Raw genomic sequence first — 20,006 nt, forward strand, 5'->3', positions numbered from 1 at the left:
GGAACGAGTTAAACAACTCAACCATACTTACGTAATTAGAAATGTTCTAAGTAAACATTATTAGAAAGATCGTATGAAATAATTTAAGTTTATTCATTTATTAATTCGGAAAATCCAAGTTTGTTAGTGAATGGCACAGCCAAAATAATTAAAGTTTAGTATAAAGTAGCATTTATGAAAAGATGGCTACTTCCACCAAGGCATGGACCGACCATCTCCGGGCCTCAACTACAATATAATTTTATTTATTTACTAAACACTTTTAATTGTTAAAGAAACTAACTATAAAATATTTCTATTTAAAAAATTAGTAGGAAATTGAAAGAAGGGTTAAATATGTTTTTAGTCCCTATATTTTGGGGCGATTTTGGTTTTAGCCCATCTTTCAAACTAAGGTACAATTTAGTTCTTCAACTTTAGAATACTTTGGTTTTAGTTCTTTTTACCAAAATTTTTTAACTTTATTTGCTGTTTCAAGCACGTTTCATTATAGCATTTGGATTGTTTATACTATTTGACACATTTTTGTTTCAATGTTAATTGAGAAACGCGTTTGAAAGAATAAATAAAGTTAAAAAAATTTGGTAAAAAAGACTAAAACCAGAGTTTTCTAAAGTTGAAGGACTAAATTGTACATTAGTTTGAAAGAGAGACTAAAACCAAAATCGTTCCAAAGTATAGGGACTAAAAAATGAATAGATTTTGAATTAAAAGAAAGGAAAATAGTTATTGTGAGTAAATAGAGGATAACGACTTGACGTGATGAAGTTGCCCTAATTGCATAGGATTAATCTGATATTGTCAACTTTTAGTTTCAAATTCCCTGTCGCTCCTGCTACCTCCAAACTTTAATTTCACATCCAAAAATTCAAACTTGTTTGGTACCCCACTTTCCAGTTTCTGTGGAACACTAAACAGAGAAGAAGAAAAAAGTAAACGCTTGCTTCTTAAAACAATACATGCTTCTTAAAACACAAAATTATTCTTTATCATCGCAAAGTATCTTTAAATATACAGTTTCATGTTTGGATTAAAAAGCATTATATTCATTTATTTATTTATTTTAAGTTTGAGAAGATGAATTCTAAGTATGTTTAACTCTTTTAATTATTTTAAAGTAGGTATAAGTAGAGTGGTACAAGGCTAATGTGGTTTTAATGTGTGAAGTTAATGGTGATAAAAAGAAATGCAGGAATGGTAAAAGGTTGGTTGTAGTATATATAGTATGATGAGATTAGAATTAGTTGAGAGGTGAAGGTGATGAATATGAATATAGTGGTGATAGTAGTAATTGTGGGTGTGGGTTTGTGGAGTGTGAGAGGAGGTGCACAACAAGCTCCATGCTACTTTATTTTTGGAGACTCATCGGCAGATAGTGGGAACAACAACAACCTTTGGTCATATGCTAAGGCCGATTATCTGCCTTATGGGATTGACTTCATTTTTGGCCCAACTGGAAGGTTTTCCAATGGCAAAACTACTGTTGATATAATAGGTCACTCTCTTCCTAAAATATAATTACTTCTTTTATATTTTATTTAGTAATAATACTACTACTATTTTTTCTTCATTAAATAATTTAAAATCTTTTGGGATATAAACTGTAAATTACTAACAAAATCTTTGGGATATTAAGAGTGATTTTACATAAGTAATAACACTGTTTAAATATTAGCTATTTTCTTAATTTATTGTCTTATAAGTATTTTATTCTATTTTGAACCCTCAATTTTTTGTATTATGGTTTATAATGAACTTTTTAATAAAATTTTAAAAATTATTATTTGAGTTTTACGGTCATGATTTTTTAACACATGACTCATAAATTCTTAAAACATATTAGAGATGACAAATAAACGATCATTATAGATATTATTTGAATTAGTCTTGGTTTTGTCATAAAATCATTATATTGATTAAATACAGATATAAGTAAAGATAACACATAATTTTTTTAATTAGCATGATAATTAAATTATTCAATTTTAATTTGAATTTTTTTTATTAGGAGAATGTTAACCTATTATATCTTGAATTTATTTTCAGAAAATCAAAATTATACAATTTAGTCAAAATATATTATATCTATATATATTTTTTTTTATCTTTGTATGATTCAAGTTATTACTATACTTATATATGATTTGAACTTAAAGTATAATGAATTGCTTAAAGTTTTGAAAAAATGATGAGCATATTGGCCTTTGAGTCATTCCTCTTTGGGTGTCTGCCTAACCCTCCAATACCAACCAAACACATGCTCTTTTGTTAGGCTGAAGTGAATGTGCAATTAAAGAGTCTAATTCTGGCACAGTTCTTGACATAGAGGCACCCTAAGAGGTAGAACGGAAGCAACGAAGGAAGAGACATCAGAAACAAAAAGGAACTGATTCAGATAGATATATTTTACAAAAATGCTAATTTATTAACAAAATTAAGAGCTGATATATATGAATGTAAACATATGAAATGTTGTCTAACTTTCTCATGAATTTTGACAGCTGAAAGATTGGGGTTCAGCAGCTACATAGCTCCATTTTCAAGAGCCAGTGACAGAGACATATTTTCTGGAGTCAATTATGCTTCTGCAGGTGCCGGAATTAGTGACGAAACTGGGCAGCACCTGGTATTACTTGTTTTGTTGTTTTTTTCTTCATCAATTTGGTAGCCATACGGTGTTTATTTTTTGTATAACTGTTGATTTGTGTTCAACTTTGTAGGGAGGCCGTACCAGTTTTAGAGGGCAGGTGCAAAACCACATAAGGACAGTTTCCTATATGTTAAATTTACTGAGAGATGCCAACAGAACTGAGGTTTATCTGAAAAGGTGCATTTATTCAATTGGAATAGGTAGTGAAGATTACCTTAGCAACTATTTTTTGACTCAACTCTATCGCACCGGCACTCAATACCCTCCAGATCGATTTGCTGATCTTCTTACTCAACAATATGCTCAATTTCTCAGGGTTAGTATCTGCCTAATTTAGCTTTCACATCTTCAACCATCTTTTCTTTCAGTTATGCTAACATTTTCACTAACAAAAAATAAATGATTGTGGTACAAAGAGTTGTGCAGGTAAGAAGGTTCACAAATTAAAAGCTTGATTGTTGTGTTTTTGATTCAGGTTTTGTACAACTACGGAGCAAGGAAAATGGTTTTATTTGGGGTTGCTCCAATAGGTTGCAGCCCTTATGCATTGGCCCAAAACAGCCCAGATGGTAGAACATGTGTGGAAACATTGAATTCTCCAATTCAATTATTCAACAGCAGAGTGAGATCTATGGTTGATCAACTCAACAGCCAGTTGCCGAATGCAAGATTCACCTATATAAACGTTTATGGTATCTTTCAAGACATGATAAGTAACCCATCAAGCTTTGGTAATTATCTTGTGCCCAGAACATTTGGTATTTTTGTTTGTCGGTGGTGATTTTGCTAAGAAGTGGTGTTGTTGAATTTTCAGGTTTCAGAGTGGTAAATGCTGGATGCTGTAGGGTAGGAAGGAACAGTGGTAGAGTTACATGTCTGCCATTGCAACAACCATGCTCTAACAGGAACGAGGTCATGTATTTTGATGCATACAATCCAAGTGAGGCTGCCAATACTATCATTGCTAGGAGAGCTTACAACGCTCAATCTTCATCAGATGCTTACCCTGTTGATATCAGTACCTTGAATAGGTCCTAATCACCTTTTAATTCTGCCAAAAATCTCTACTAATTGCAATAACCTGTGTCCAAAACCATATTCTATTGCTTAATCAGAATCTTCTTTAACATTTAATTGAAAACATTCTCGTCCTTTGGATTAAAAAGGACACAGTTAGAGATTTGCGGCTTTGTATTACCAGCTGTGATTTATTTTAGGCAATGTTATTTCAAAGTGAAAATTATATTTCTTAAGATTTGAAAAAAAAGTTCATTACTTGAACTGGTTTAACAAATATAGGTGTACTATCACTTTTAAGAATTTTAATCAATCAACACAAAAAGTAAAATTATATGAACGGCCAAAGTAGAACACTAACTTATTGAGATCAAATGCAAAATTTAAAAATTTATTAAGAATAAAAAACATAGGACAAGATACATATGTGAGTCTTATCCAACCGATGTGTTATTTTATGAATAACTTATTACTTAACACATACCAATAAACAATAAAAATAAAAAAGAAATACATCTTTTAAGACAAATTAAAATGAAATAAACGAATGTATACAAATACTAAAAAAAAAATTTAAAATACTAAATTACAACATAACTAAAATACTCATTTCAACATCCAGACATTAAAGGAAACTATATTAAAATAACTAAAATGCTGTATGAACGTAACTAAAGTAAAAGAAACTCTAGAATAACCAGAATGAAATAGCTTTATTATTAATTCTTCTTAAAAAGTAAGTTTAACCTCAAAAAATACTTGTAAGATGAGAAGTATCCTTTATTTATATGTTTTAATGATTTATCTTTGATCAATAAAATATCTAAATATAATCAATATAAAAGGACTAGTTGATTATTTTGCTAGATGTCGAATTAAAAATCCAACAAGAATAATCTAAAAGTCCAACACGAATAATCTAATGGATTGTTTGGGTGATAATCACATAAGTGTAAAACTTGTGTCTAAATCACTTTTAAATAATTTTTTTTATCATTAAAATAATCAATTAACTTATTTATAACAATTAATTATATTAAAAACTAGTTGAATCTATTTAATTACAGTAAATTATTTATAAGTGAAAAAGATTTCAAATGATTAAGAAAAACAAGATAATTTATAAAAATGATGAATAGTATAATGTATTAATATACGTAAGTTACAACTATTTGATCGTAAAAGCAATAAGAATATTACAATTACAATGGATTTCATTTGTTCGGAAAACAGAACTTTCAAACAAAGGAACATCCAGTCTTTAGTGTATATTTATTGTAGAAAATTTTGAGCGGCCATGAAATTATAATATTTTTTAATTAAGTGAATTAAATTTTTAACCTACCAACATGTGAAGAATCGGATTGGATTCAATTTTTTTTAAAATTTTTTAATACGTAAAAAATCAGCTTGAATTCAATTTTTTTTATAAATTTTCTAATTAGTGTATAACTTGTGCTTGAAATAATTTTTAGATAATTTTTTATAATGAAAAATAATGGATTAACGTTCTTATAATAATTAATTATATTAATAAAATCAATTATATTTAATTACAATAAATCATTTATAAGTGTAAAGATTTTAAATGATTAAGAAAAAAAAGCATGATGAATAGTGCAATAGATATTATTAACATGCATAAATTACAATTAATAGGTGGTGAAAGCAATAAAAACAAAACTAGAATTAATTTCATTTGTTTTCAGAAAAAGAAAAAAAAAACTTTTAATCTTTATATTTCTTGATAAACTTAACGAGCAACTTTTACCTACTACTAGTTTGTGTTGGGCTTTGAAACAGTGATGGGCTTCTACTTTAACCCAGCATAACGCAGAAACCAATCTGTAATGCTTTTGGATCTTTCTCCAACCTCTCCACCAATAGCTAAGGCTTTCTCTCTCCTTCTTCGTCCGTCAGCCTTTAGTGTGTAACTTATATTTTAATATTTGAGTGAATTTTAATATTTTTGTGGACTTCAAACAAATTTTAATTCTTTTTCAATTTTTTTTATCTGATCCGATTTTTGATTTCATTTCACGTTATCTATTTGATTTGATTTTTAGATTTAAATTATTTTTTTTCTATCGATGTCACTAAGCTAAATCTCTACTTATTTGAGATTTGGTGTAAAACAAGAAAATTCAACTGAAGAAGGAGGCAGGAGGATGTTGATAAATGATATGAATAAGAATGAGTGAAATAATTTCTCTAGCATTGTCATGTTTAAAACCAACAATCATATGACTCAAATAATCTTTCACTATCATTAACAATCATACCTTTATATGATTAGACTTACACTCATTTTGTAAATTTGATTTCAATGATTTAGTTATTCTAAGTCTAATGTCCCATAGATATTATTAGCTGTAAAGTGCGGAGGATTCTTAGCTTAGTAAGACGCAGCAACATTTTGCATTGACCAGCGGAGCATGGACTGCAGACACGGTTGTCGTGCACAACCGACGCAAATGTCAACTACAACTTGCTCCAAAGCTGCATAGCTAAGTTGACCAATGAGTTTTAGACCTTTTGCTTTTAATGAACAATAAAGTGTTACTAGTGAGTGTTGAAAAATACAAGCTTCTGTTACGTTAGTCGGCATGAAAGCCAAAAAATCATTCAATTCATACCATCTTCTAACATTTATGTTTGCTTGACAACTTCCAAGCCATATCCACCCACCATCAATACTCCTGCTTTTCATTCTCGAAACAACTAACTATTAAATGTTTAGTGTTATGCTATTAAAATATATTTCTTTGTAAATTTTAGCATTATGGCCAATTAAAAACTGAAAAATCATAAATTACATTTTGAATAATCAATTTGATGCCGGGTTGGTCAATAGTCAAAACAACCCATACATATTCGGGTTAGCTATGCTCTTAATAATAAACTGTCAAAACAATTTTTTATATTTTTTCTTTCTACCTTGTTAGACCAAAAAGGATAAAAAAATAAGTGAACTTTAATTTTCAATCCAATTAGACCATTTTATTTAAATTTAGATTTAGGTTGTTAGCTTGATATAGGCCTGGGATGCACTCTAAAATTCGCAATCAAAGAAAATCTAGGAATAGCTTGATTTCACACTTGAGAGATTTCAGGATTTAGATAACGAAGGTAATTTATACGGACCACTTTTTTCAAATAATTTTGTTGGTATAATTGTTAGAAAATAAGCTCCAATGTCATATAAAGATCTTACTTTATCCTTTTATATTTAATTTTCCAAGACTTTTTACTACTTATTTGTTTCTTTAAGAAACGACTAAATCATCCTCAAACCATTTTCTCTGTAGTTTTTTATTATTATTCTTTTTATTCTCAATTAATTGATTTATAAAAAGAGTTTTTTTATCGAAATTAATTTTTAATTACTAAATACATACTAAATAAATAACTATTGAAATGGATATAAAGACCAGTTAAATGAAAAACATATTTAATGAAAGTTAGCGATGAGATAACTGATGCGCAGTAGAAAATTGTTGTATTATTTTCCATATTCGTACATTGTTTGCAGAATATTATTAATATGACGCAGAATCATCGTGATAGTTGAAATGAACATTTCAAAATTAAAATTGATTGAATCGTATTTGAGAGTAATTATGCTACAAGATAGAGTGAATGAGTTTATTATTATTAATTATCTACTCTGGAGAAGAGTGAGTAATATATTTTTAATGATGGTTGTGGATGAATATTTTGAAACGCGGAGTAGATTAGGTACATAGCCTCATGAAGGTGTCCGACATTGCATTCATTTCATTTTCTTCTCAACATTTATTTCCCTTTCCAAAATTCAAAACGGTTTGGTACTATCTGTTCTCCATTTTCTGTAAAATACTAACAGCTAGCAGAAGAGAAAGTAAAGTCATGAAGATGCCAGAGATATAAACTAATAATTCCTTAATTACTCTCAATGTTATTTCTATTTAATTTTTAAGGTCACCACAGTTTTATAAAAAGAAAAAGAAAAGAAAGAAAATGATTGACGTTGATTTGAGATTCACCTTATCATATATCTTCTGTGAACATTATATCGATGCAAACCAGCCAATAAACAAGATACAAGTTTATACCTTATATTGAATGCCCTTAATTAGGAAAGAGACTAGCATCGATATAGAAGGCCTTCTCTTTGTTTCAATTTACTTTCATGTTATCCAATACAGTACCTACTATTTCATTCATAATTTGTATCATGAGAATATCAACAGTACTTTCATTTACTTTGCCCAGCTTACATGAGATCTTAGATTTAAATGATAAGATAAATAAAAGGGTATTAATTTTCTCCTTGCCCTCGTAACAAAGAGGTTATCTTGCAATACCTGAATTCACATCATCACTACAAAAAGGCAATTAATCGGACATTAAAGAGAAGAGAAAGAGATAATGGCTGGGTACACTGATAAAGGCGGGATTGTCGTCATTGAATTTCACATTATATCCGCGTGAATTTAATGCTCATAACAATAATATCCCAACTGTAAAAGACTACAAGGTTGGTCCTTTCTCTTCCATCTCCTACTATAAATAGTTTTGTTCATCACAAGTTCTTCATCCACTCATCATATCCTAAAGCACATAGTTAGGAATTTGTAGCTTCATTTCTAGCGACAATGGCATCTGGGAAACACATTATGAATATAGGGTTAGTGATAGCGGTTCTGGTTTTATGCAGTAATGGGTTTGGATTTGCACAACAAGTACCTTGCTACTTTATTTTTGGAGACTCTTTGGTGGATAATGGGAATAACAACCAGCTCAATTCATTGGCCAAAGCTAATTACCTTCCCTATGGGATTGACTTCGCTGGTGGTCCAACTGGAAGGTTTTCCAATGGCAAAACTACTGTTGATGTAGTCGGTGAGTTTCTTAATTAATTTCTCAACTAATCATTTTCTTCAAGTTCAAACATTTTTTAATCAGCTTATCAAACTTGCATGCTACTTTCAGCAGCATATGAGATACTCTTCCTATAATCTTAACTTTAGCCTTTATCCAACTTAAGATTTTACGTTTATTTACTGTTTTTCTGGAATGCAAATAATGTTTTTCACAGTTTATATTGTTTTCCCGTTTTTCATCTCTAATCATTTAAGACAGGGTATATATTATATATATAAGTAACTTCAATTCAACTTATATAAATATGTTTGTGTTTGTAATTGACGATAGATTACCTTTAATGACAAATTAGGCGACAATTAATACGATGCATTGATGCTAAATTTAGCCAGAAAAAAATTCCCTGCACAGCGTATTAATCTTACCTTCCTATTAATTAAAGAACGCCTTAAAGACACATACCATCTTTGTCAGACATAACCAAATATAAAAGTAGCACACAGAAATCATCAAACAAAAACAAGAACTTGGTGAGTAAAATTTGTGGTATCTCTTACATTTCAAAACCCTTTTTAACTTTTGGTTTCGTTCAACGTTATTTATTTTCATTTTTCATTACAAGTTTAATTAATTATTCTTGTGCCTAACAGTTAAACTCCTTTATTTATTACTAACGTTTTTCATTGATAATAAAATTAGAGTGAAAACTAATATTTACATGATCCAAGCTTATTAGAGTTAAAGTTTATAAAATAATAGTATAAAATAATATTTTTCTATCAGCAACTAAAAATTTGACTTTGGTAAAGTTTTCCAAACTGTGCACATGTTTCTACTGCTCTTTGACTTTAGTTATATGTCTACCCCTCAAATATCAAGCACATGGGTATGTTTGGCTGCATTGAATGTTCAATTTAAGACAGTCTGGTTCTGGTGTAGTCCTTGAATTAAGACCTAACTGGTGGTCGAGGAGGGAAGTAAAGAGGGAAAGAGCAGCAGCTAGAAAAAATAACCAGAAATGCTGTTATATAGTAATACTAAAAAGAAAACGATGGTGAGAGGAAAGTAGGAGCTGCTTATTCTGCACACGAACTAAATGGATTCTTTAATAGTTGCATATATGGTAAATCATATATGAAATGTTTTACTCTTGTCTAACTTTCTCTTGAACTTTATCAGCTGAGCTTTTGGGTTTCAACGGTTACATAAGTCCCTTTGCAACAGCAAGAGGTAGAGACATACTTAGGGGAGTGAATTATGCTTCTGCAGCTGCCGGCATTAGAGAGGAAACTGGACAGCAATTGGTGCTTATTTATTCATTTATTTTGGAGCTTTTTGGCCCATAATTTTTTCTTTCATAAATTTGGCAACCATTTGGTTATTTTCTATAATTGTTCATACGTTTTCTACTTTACTTAAACTGTAGGGTGGTCGTATCAGTTTTAGGGGGCAGGTACAGAATTACCAAAGAACAGTGACCCAGATTGTAAATTTACTGGGAGATGAGAACACAGCTGCAAATTACCTTAGCAAGTGCATCTACTCAATTGGATTGGGTAGCAATGATTACCTCAACAACTATTTCATGCCCTTAGTCTATTCAAGCAGTAGGCAGTTCACACCCCAGCAGTATGCTAATGTTCTTATTCAGGCATATGCTCAACAACTCACGGTTAGTATCTGCTTCTTCTCATCAACATAAACTGTTTGACGAAAATTCTGGAAGAATAAATGGAATAAGTTTAAAAACTAAGTTCTTTTGTGCTTGTGATTGATTCAGATTTTGTACAATAATGGCGCAAGGAAACTGGCGTTGTTTGGGGTTGGTCAAATAGGTTGCAGCCCTAATGCATTGGCCCAAAACAGCCCAGATGGTAGAACATGTGTGGCAAGAATAAATTCTGCAAACCAATTATTCAACAACGGATTGAGATCTCTTGTTGATCGATTCAACAACCAGTTTCCGGATGCGAGAGCCATCTATGTAAACGTTTATGGTATCTTTCAAGATATCTTAAACAACCCATCTTCCTTTGGTAATTGTTTCCTGTTCTGCCTAAACATATGAAATATTTTTTAGAATGATTTTATTTTGGAGATTTAAATTTATACCCATACGGTCTTTAATTTTCAGGATTCAGAGTTACAAATGCTGGGTGCTGTGGGGTAGGAAGGAACAATGGTCAAATTACATGTTTGCCCTTTCAACCCCCATGCAGGAACAGGAAGGAATACCTGTTTTGGGATGCATTTCATCCAACAGAGTCTGCAAATGCTATCATTGCAAGGAGAGCTTACAATGCTCAATCTGCGTCGGATGCTTACCCTGTTGACATCAATCGCTTGGCTCAGATCTAAGGACATAAGCTGTTACTGTTATTCTAATGTTTGTGTGCCCATAAAATCTCTAATATTTCTGTCTTTTATGTTTGTGGTAACAAGTCCAAGTGTAATTTGCCATAAAAATTTTGGTTTTAAGGTTTGCTTGTTGGTAGTGAGTGCTATTTACGGGCTAATTATGATATGTATTTTCATCCAAAATTAATAAAATGACAATAAATTATTTGCTTTCACACTTCTTGAAAATAAATTAATATGATGAGTCCTTAAATTTCCCAATAATTGGACACTTCTACTTATGAGGACATGTAACACTATTATTTTCTGCGTCTCTACAATCTAAAAATAATTTTCTTCGAGTTTTGAAATTCGTTAAAGAAAAAAAAAAGTAGATATAAAGTTTTTTAAAATACAAAAGATAGTTTTAGGATTTAAAAAAAATGACGGTGCAAGAAGAAATATAGAGAAGTACAAGAAAAAGAAAAAAATATGGGGGAAAAGCGGGAAGAATACTCTTAATTGGATTTCAAAAAACTGAGTCCAAGACCTAGATTTCCTTCATCAGTGAAAATCCCTAGCCCATCTTCCCAAGGGCAACTTCAGTGAGTGAGTGGTTCATAATGGTTTAGTTCCACTTTCTAAATATTCACGTTCAACATAATTTTATTTAATTCATTTTTATACTTATACAAATTTTAAATAAAACCAAAACTAATATTTTTTTATTTGATTTGGATTGATTTTTAATATTTTTATTACAAAAAATTGAATATTTTTAAAAAACTATAAAATTGTTATTAAATAAAGATATACACTGTGAATTATTTTTATAATTATTTTCATATTTACGATTTATTTTCTTATGTTTATAAATAAATTATTTTTTATTAAAACTACAATATAAATTTTCTATTATATTTTAGTAATTATAAATATATTATAATTAAAATATACTTTCAAAAACACTTATTTTTATATAAATGTTGCCATAATTGTAATTACAATGACTTAAAAAAACTCCCGTGTTGTGGTTAGTTAGAATGACAAACACAAACACTTAGTAAAGCCTTTTTTTAAATTGAAGTAATATATATGACTTCTTTATTTAAAATTGGAAAAGAAAAGTTGCATATTTATGAGACGACTTTTTCATTAAAAGAAAAGTTGTAGTTCTTGTAAATTTTTAAAAACTTATTGATTTTGGTAAACTGAAAGAAAAAAGAAACAGCAGCAAATTGATAAAGAACCCCTATGATTCTAGCATGGATATCAGAGTCGCTGAATTAAGTCTTTCATTTGCTGTGGCGTTCCAGTATTGGTCTAAATTTACGTAATTAATTATGTTATCAATATAATATTGACTTGCACGTTATTAATTATTGAATTTAATCATATTGAAGATAATTGATTTGGTGTCGGAATTTTTTTAATTTTGATTATTTTTAAATGTAATGAATAATAATAATAATAAGTTAATAAAAATTTAGAATAAATTAATATTGTAATAAAATACTTAATTCCACGTTTTTATACTTTAAACAACTTCAATTTTTACTTTCTTTTTTGTTACTTTTCTACTTTTCATTATCCAAATACATTTTAAGTAAATGGGGATATAGTTTGAATGGATTTTCTTGAAAGCACTTTTAGGTTATAAACTAAATTTTAAACTATAATTTTCATTACGATCTTAGAATAGAATTTATATTATTATTTACCAAAACATACTTATACTAAAAAGAGATAAAGTGCTTTATTAGGAAATAAAAGAGATACGGAGTTTTTCATGACAAAAGAACAAAATAAGTTAATTAATTAGTTTAATAATAATATAAACATCCTAGAAAAACTACTAAAAGACATTTTTACACTACACTATAAATTATTTATCATATAACTTTAAAACGTCATTTACACACTTAAAAACATTTATTACCGTATATTGTAACCACCAACGCAATCTATATATTTAAAAGCATTTAATATCACAGAATCAAGTCAGACTTAAAAGTAAGTGATAACAAACTCGTTCTATTATAATATAGTGTTTTAAATGAAACTAATAGCTTAATTATTAATTACTCTTATAATAAATAAAAAAAAGATTCTTGATAGAATGAAGTTTCTTGTTTTATATTTTACACATTAATTTTATATCTAAGTAATGTATAATTTCCAGTAAAAATTAAAATAGGAAATAGATATGATTATTGAAATGGTAAAAGACTTGCCAAACACGGGATCGTAACAATAATGTATTGGGTTGAAAAAAAAGGTAAAAACACGTGTGAAATCCTGGCTTAATGAGTTGATGATAAATGAAAGGAAAAGTTTCTTTTAACAATTTTTTTTAATAACTTTCTAATAATGCATACGTGGTAATTTGTGATTGGTCTGTTTTAAATAATATTTTAGAATAAATTCAAATAAATTAATAAAATAATAACATGTTACGAAAAAATTGTTAAAAAAGAGTTGTTAAAATATTATTGTACTAAATAAAAAGGACAATGATATTTTGACAACATTTTTGACAACTTTTTTTACAACGGGACACGTGTAATCATTTTATTGGTCTATTTGTATTTATGTTTAAAAAATATTTAAAACGGACCAATCACAAGCTGTCACGTATTCACGTTATAAAAAAGTTGTTAAGAAAATGTTGTTAAAAAAAGTTTTTCCAAAATAAAAAGTTGGCCTATATATATACCCTTGCGCGTTGCTTGTTGTGAGTGTGACACTCTTTTACAACTATAATTTTCTGATCAAAGTAAGATGAAGTCATGGCTGCTTGTATCTCTTCTTCTATTGGGTGCAATGCTGCAACAATATTGTGTGGATGGAGAAGCGCAAGTGCCTGGTTTGTTTGTGTTTGGGGGAACTCTATCTGACCATGGAAACAACAACAACCTTCGAACAAGAGCAAAATCCAATTATATGCCCTATGGCATCGACTTCTCCCGAGGCTCAACTGGTAGATTTTGCAATGGAAAAACGCAAGTTGATATGATTGGTACGTAACATCAATGCTCTGTGCTTTCCCATACTTTTATTTTTTTACCTCACTAATTAAACTTCAACCGTTGCAGCTGAATTTCTCAGATTAAACACATCCATCCCACCCTTTCAAAACACCCGTGGCTCAGACATACTCAAGGGTGTCAACTATGCATCTGGATCAGCTGGGATTCGCGATGAGACCGGCACACATCTAGTATATACACATACATACATCAATACTGTTTTTCTTCTTATATATAATTTTAGAGCCTTTTTTTTTTTTTATTATTTCTCAAAGCTAGCTAATGCCACTATACTACGTACACAGGGTAACAATATCAATTTCAGAAGGCAGATCGCAAATCACAGATACACAATTCTCAGAATTCTTTCACAAATCGGATATAATCGAACTCTACAACACCTTAGGCAGTGCTTGTATTACGTGCATATAGGTAACAATGATTACATATATAATTACTACCTTCCCCAATTTTACCCAACAAGCCGCATCTTCAACACTGAACAATTTGCACAAGGTCTTATTAACAGATACTCTCGCTATATTCAGGTACTTACAATTTCCTTTTTTCTTTTCATTTTTCTCTCACAGATCGACTTCATCACGCTTTTAGTAGCATACATAATTATAAACTCAAGTCACATATTCGATCGCTCATAAATTTATTCTACTTGGGATGCTATGGATTGGGGTCTTAAGGTTTCATAGACATTTTACTTGACTCTCATCCCAGGTTTCACTAAAACAATTCTTCAAAAATATATTTGAAAAGTAAACTAAATTCATATTAAGCTGAATTATATATATAATTATTCTGTTAATTCCACTTTTAAAAGTTGAATTACTATATTGATTTCATTTTGAAAAGTTAACTTTGAAAATTTCTGAAAATTGGAAAAAACACTTCAAAATAAGATATATATTGATTTATAATATTTTAAATATTTTTTAGAAAGTTATTCTCTTTCAAAAATTATTATGAAATTTTGACATTTCAATTGGTAATATTTAAAATATTTTTTTAGAAGATAATTCTCTTTCTAAAATTCTTTTGAAATTTTGACATTTCAATTAGTTGACCTTTTAATGTTGATCAATTATTTACTTTTAATGTTGACAGCAAATACGAGGATTAAACCAAATTCATAAGACAATAATAAAAATCTCCATTTTAAAAGTTTAGATCGGTTTCTAAAAAAATTACACCGAGTGCAAATGAACAAGTATTCAAAACAAACAAAATATTCTAAAATCAATCTCTAAAATTGTTAGACACACAAATTTCTTTATGTTTATAAATAAAATATGAAAAACAAATTAAAATAATACAAATAGTTAAGCAACAATTCTATGTCCCCTTAAAGTCCAAAGAACCTTAAACAATTTTTTGACAGCTCATCATGTATTAATTTTCCAATTAAATAGATTTTCAGAACTGACTTAATTGTCAACATGGCACCATAATCTGTCTTCAAGACGAAAACATTATCAATTAAAGATGAATACTTTAGTCTAATTTTCTCAAATCATAAAACAAGTTAATTTAATTCAGTTTAAATAACCCCAGTTCCTTCTAAAATTTAGTTTAGTTTTATAATAAACTAATTCAATTCATGTACCTTAGTTATCCAAGTTTAACAATTATGAAAATATACAGGATCTGCTTATTCTTGGGGCAAGAAAATTCGTGTTCGTCTCGCCGGGTCGTATTGGGTGCACTCCGTATGCCTTATCCATGAATAGGACAAATGGATCTTGTGTTGAAGAGATGAATGCTGCAACCTCCATATTCAATGACAAGCTTAGATCTCTAGTGGACCGACTAAACAACAACACGTTTGATGGTTCAACGTTCATGTTTGTAAACAACTCAGCCAGAAACCTTGGAGTCGTTGCTACTGGTGCATTTCTATTTTTCTTAAATTCTATGTTTCCTCTTTATATTGAAACAATCTGAATGAAAGGTCCTTGTACTGTTTCAGGAGGTTTCACTGTTACGAATGCTTCTTGCTGCCCAACGGGGACGGATTTGCTGTGTGATCCTAATCAAACACCATGCCAGAATAGAAATCAGCATGTGTTTTGGGATAAGTTCGTTTTCACAGAAAATTTCAACAGATTCCTCGCACTCCTTGCGTATAATGGTTCTAATCGAAACTTCGTTTACCCAGTCAACATCAGCACCCTTGTTCAGTCTTGATGCTTTACTTCAAAATCCCATATCCATTTACAAATCAACACTTTTATACTTTTCTAAGTTTAGTCAATAAGTTCATGATGAGCGAATCGTATGTGATATGGGACTTTGTTATATTTCTATTAAAGACATGAATATATTTTCCTTTTCAACTATTTTTTTGCACTATATATTTCTGTTCTTAATTGAAAATTGTATTTTTTTTTATCTGAAGGAATAATTAATCTTAACGAATACAAACTAATTAAAAAAGTATATAAAAAAAAAAATCATAACGACGAACCTAAAACATCCCATCAAAGACAATCTCCACAAATTATGTACAATATTGCTTTTAGGATAGTCAAACGAACATGTAACCATAGCATCTCTTTAGATGTAAAATCACGTCCCAAAATTACCTTTCTTTAAATATACTACATTGCTATTTACTTACACACAAATATGTAAGTAGAGATCAGACACGTGCCATTTTAATTAAAGTACGACGTGAATTTAATCACAACTAAATTAATGCCTCTCATACTAAGTTTTTTGAGATAGGACATTGATTTGATAATATACATGAACTTATATGAAAAATGAAATCGAAGGTAAGTCTTTTTATAATAAGAAACGATGACAATTTGATAACGACTCAAATCGCATATTTTATACCAAGTAAACTTGCGTAGATATGTAAATTAAATACGAACTTCTTTTGAGAAAATAAGACATTAATTTAACTACAATTAGAATCACACCTTTTATACTAAGTGAACTTATTGGATATAGAAATAGAATCTAAACCCATTTTTATTCAGTTAGGTTTGGTCTCACAAGAAAATGCACTTCTTATCTTAAAGGGACGATGGAAAAACATTATGTTGAACAGTGAACTTAATTTTTCGTGTGCTTCGTTAAAAATAAATAAAGAAAAAACCCTATATGAAAAAAAAAACCTTTGGGAAAAGAAAGTAAATAGTTTATTATTTTTTGAAGGATAGACATTTGGGTGTAATATTAATATGGAACAAGCTATTACTATTTTAGTATCCAACGAATTTTTAATGACCAAATTATTTTTAAAAGTGAGTTGTAAACTGATACTACGTAAAAAAAAAAAAACATTTTTCTATAGAACAAGGGTCCTATTATTTTCATATCCAACAAATTTTTAGTATGAGTGTAATATTAATATGGAAAAAAGTGCACAATTGGAAGATGAACCTGCTATCTAATAATGGATTATGTAACGTTTAAGATATTCTTAACTTAAAATTGATATATTGATTCAGAGTCTATGAATTATTTAAAAGTAGTCTCTTAAAACAGGAATACTTGTATATTGATACCAAAATGAAATTTACAAGAACAATCATTAGTAGTAGGAGAGGCGAAAAGCTAAAGGATGACAGGCGAAAGGAGAAATCTTCTATCATCCACAACAACCCAACAATGACATGGATGAAATCCATCTTTTGAGCAATTTCCATGCAGTCCTCAGACTTTTGGGAGATGAAATAATGTTGTGGGTATTACAAAAGAGACCCACTTTTGATTAGATTAGACACTCTCAAAGATTTATATACAATAACTCTCATTAATATTCAGAAGAGTTGAGTCTTGGGCATATGAATTTCTTATGTGATTAATCCACAAAAAGATCTCTTCCCTTCTGTTTCTACCAGCAACAAAACTTGCCAAACAGGTCATCTTAGCAATAATGTTAGTAATTACTTTCCGTTGACAAACTATTCGACCTCCAATGTTGATTCATTGTGACTTTATTTGAAAGCAAAAAAATTCAATAAATACACACATGCATCTTTCATCTAACACTTGCTACACCGAGATCGATGAAAGCTAAGATTAAACTCTTGCTAGTTTTATCTCTTCTATTGGCTGCAAATTGCATGCAACATTATTTTGTCCATGCAGAACCACTTGTTCCTTGCCTTTTTGCCTTTGGGGACTCTCTAACTGACTGTGGAAATAACAACAACCGTGCAACATTAGGAAGAGTCAATTTCTTACCATATGGCATCGACTTCCCACAAGGTCCAACAGGAAGATTTACTAATGGAAGAACCTCACTTGACTTCATTAGTACGTAACATTCACCATTTCTTTTTAAAATATAATATTTTTAGCACTCCAATTAACGTTTAGCCATTTGTTGTAGGCGAGCTTCTGGGATTTCTGAAATTCATCCCACCCCATGCAGACACTAGTGGCTCAGACATTCTTATGGGTGTGAACTATGCCTCTGGAGGAGCAGGAATAAGACCCGAGAGTGGCATGGTTGGAGTATGTAATTCAAATTAATATACCTTTATTTATCCTTCTTTCTTTTTCCATTTAATTGGTCTTTTTTGGTGTAATTTTAAAGGAAAATGACATCATTTTGACACTGCACACGTGTCAAAATGTGGTTGGATAATTTCAAATTAAAAAAAAAAAATTGGTTTTTTTCTTCCAAATATGCCCTTGTCTCAGTTTTTTTAATTTCAAATCGTCCAACCACGTTTTGATACTTGTGCAGTGTCAAAATAGTGTCAAAAATTAGTGTCAAAATATCATTTTCCAATTTTAAAAGATTTTCATTTGTATGCTGACGCAGGGTAACAATATTGATTTGGAAAATCAGGTGAGAAATCACAGAGCCATATTTTCTGAGATCAGTGAGAAACTTGGAGGTTCCGAGAATGCAAAAGAGTACCTTAACAAGTGCTTGTATTATGTGAATATAGGCAACAACGATTACCTATTCAATTACTTCTTGTTCTCTATTTACCTAACCAGGCTCTTCTATACCCCTCAACAATACGCCGACAATCTTCTTGTCCGACTATTTAAATATATACAGGTATTTTACAATTTTTTCTACATTTTTCTCACTGTCTCCTAAATTCATCATGTGGGCTATTTTTTCCAAGCATACCGGATTATATAAATTGAAATTAAGCTACTGGGTCAAGTATTACAAAAGATTGTATAAAAAAAACAACGAATGCAAAAAGTGAAAGAATTTGATGACAAAAATCATAGGATGGATCTAATTACCACCCTAATAATATTTACACCTATGTTGGATACGATTTATAATTGAAAAATTATAGAAAAAAAGATGATTTTGGGGGACAGGAACTGCATGACGATTTTGGGGCAAGAAAATTCGTGGTAGTTGGGGTGGCTGATATAGGTTGCGTTCCAGCTACCACGCATCAGACAAATGGATCTTGTGTTGAAGAGATGAGTGATGCTGTCTCCATCTTTAATGACAAACTTAAATCTAGAGTGGACCAATTCAATAACCATTCCTCTACCCATTCCAAATCCATCTTCGTCCCTAGCTTCGACAGATCCATTTTCCCAGGTGCCCTTTTTCAATTTTCTTAAACTTCATTTCACATTCTACATTAAAACAACATCCAATCAATGTCTTATAATTTGATTTGATTTGTTTTTCAGCTTTCCCTGTTGCGAATGCTCCATGCTGCCCAACGCCTTGTTTACCTAATAGAACACCATGTCAGAATAGAAGTAACTACATGTTTTGGGATGAAACGCATCCCTCGGAAGATGCCAACCGAATCACGGCACAGAGATCATCTAATGACATCATGCGACTTGTTCAGTCCTCAATTCAAACTACCACACCTTAAATACATGAGATATGTTCTTACACCTACCGCCAAAATAGAAATAAAAAAAAATACATTCTACATAATAAATATTACTGCTTCTCCAATAATAATATATATATTTTAAATTACTTTTATTTATAGTCTATATAAAACTTTCAATAAATTTCTCTTAAATTTCTCTCCGTTGAAATATTTAGAATAGACATTAATAATAAATGATTCAATATATTTAAAAAATATTTTAATTAATATCAATAAAAATATAGAACTTAGCAACAACTT

At 30.0% G+C, this 20,006-nt stretch overlaps 4 protein-coding genes across 4 annotated transcripts; all 4 read left to right on the forward strand.

The window, feature by feature from the left end:
* The first annotated feature begins 1,227 nt into the window (after positions 1-1,227).
* LOC106774932 (GDSL esterase/lipase At5g45670) lies at positions 1,228-4,004 on the forward strand. The gene is made up of 5 exons (XM_022787334.1): positions 1,228-1,495; positions 2,502-2,626; positions 2,721-2,966; positions 3,126-3,381; positions 3,465-4,004. The coding sequence occupies exons 1-5, from the start codon at positions 1,261-1,263 to the stop codon at positions 3,686-3,688; spliced, it is 1,086 nt and encodes a 361-aa protein (XP_022643055.1). The 5' UTR covers positions 1,228-1,260; the 3' UTR covers positions 3,689-4,004.
* A 4,231-nt stretch (positions 4,005-8,235) lies between these two features.
* On the forward strand, positions 8,236-11,106 carry LOC106776234 (GDSL esterase/lipase At1g29670). The gene is made up of 5 exons (XM_014663619.2): positions 8,236-8,551; positions 9,713-9,837; positions 9,960-10,205; positions 10,314-10,569; positions 10,668-11,106. The coding sequence occupies exons 1-5, from the start codon at positions 8,305-8,307 to the stop codon at positions 10,889-10,891; spliced, it is 1,098 nt and encodes a 365-aa protein (XP_014519105.1). The 5' UTR covers positions 8,236-8,304; the 3' UTR covers positions 10,892-11,106.
* A 2,510-nt stretch (positions 11,107-13,616) lies between these two features.
* Positions 13,617-16,240, forward strand: LOC106775564 (GDSL esterase/lipase At1g29670). The gene is made up of 5 exons (XM_014662709.2): positions 13,617-13,889; positions 13,966-14,090; positions 14,205-14,447; positions 15,556-15,799; positions 15,881-16,240. The coding sequence occupies exons 1-5, from the start codon at positions 13,652-13,654 to the stop codon at positions 16,096-16,098; spliced, it is 1,068 nt and encodes a 355-aa protein (XP_014518195.1). The 5' UTR covers positions 13,617-13,651; the 3' UTR covers positions 16,099-16,240.
* Positions 16,241-17,933: 1,693 nt separating this feature from the next.
* Positions 17,934-19,782, forward strand: LOC106775547 (GDSL esterase/lipase At1g29670). The gene is made up of 5 exons (XM_014662689.1): positions 17,934-18,183; positions 18,260-18,384; positions 18,698-18,943; positions 19,222-19,453; positions 19,549-19,782. The coding sequence occupies exons 1-5, from the start codon at positions 17,934-17,936 to the stop codon at positions 19,740-19,742; spliced, it is 1,047 nt and encodes a 348-aa protein (XP_014518175.1). The 3' UTR covers positions 19,743-19,782.
* The last annotated feature ends 224 nt before the right edge of the window (positions 19,783-20,006 follow it).

Source organism: Vigna radiata, chromosome 10 (genome assembly GCF_000741045.1).
Source record: "Vigna radiata var. radiata cultivar VC1973A chromosome 10, Vradiata_ver6, whole genome shotgun sequence".
NCBI classification, from domain to species: Eukaryota; Viridiplantae; Streptophyta; class Magnoliopsida; order Fabales; family Fabaceae; genus Vigna; species Vigna radiata.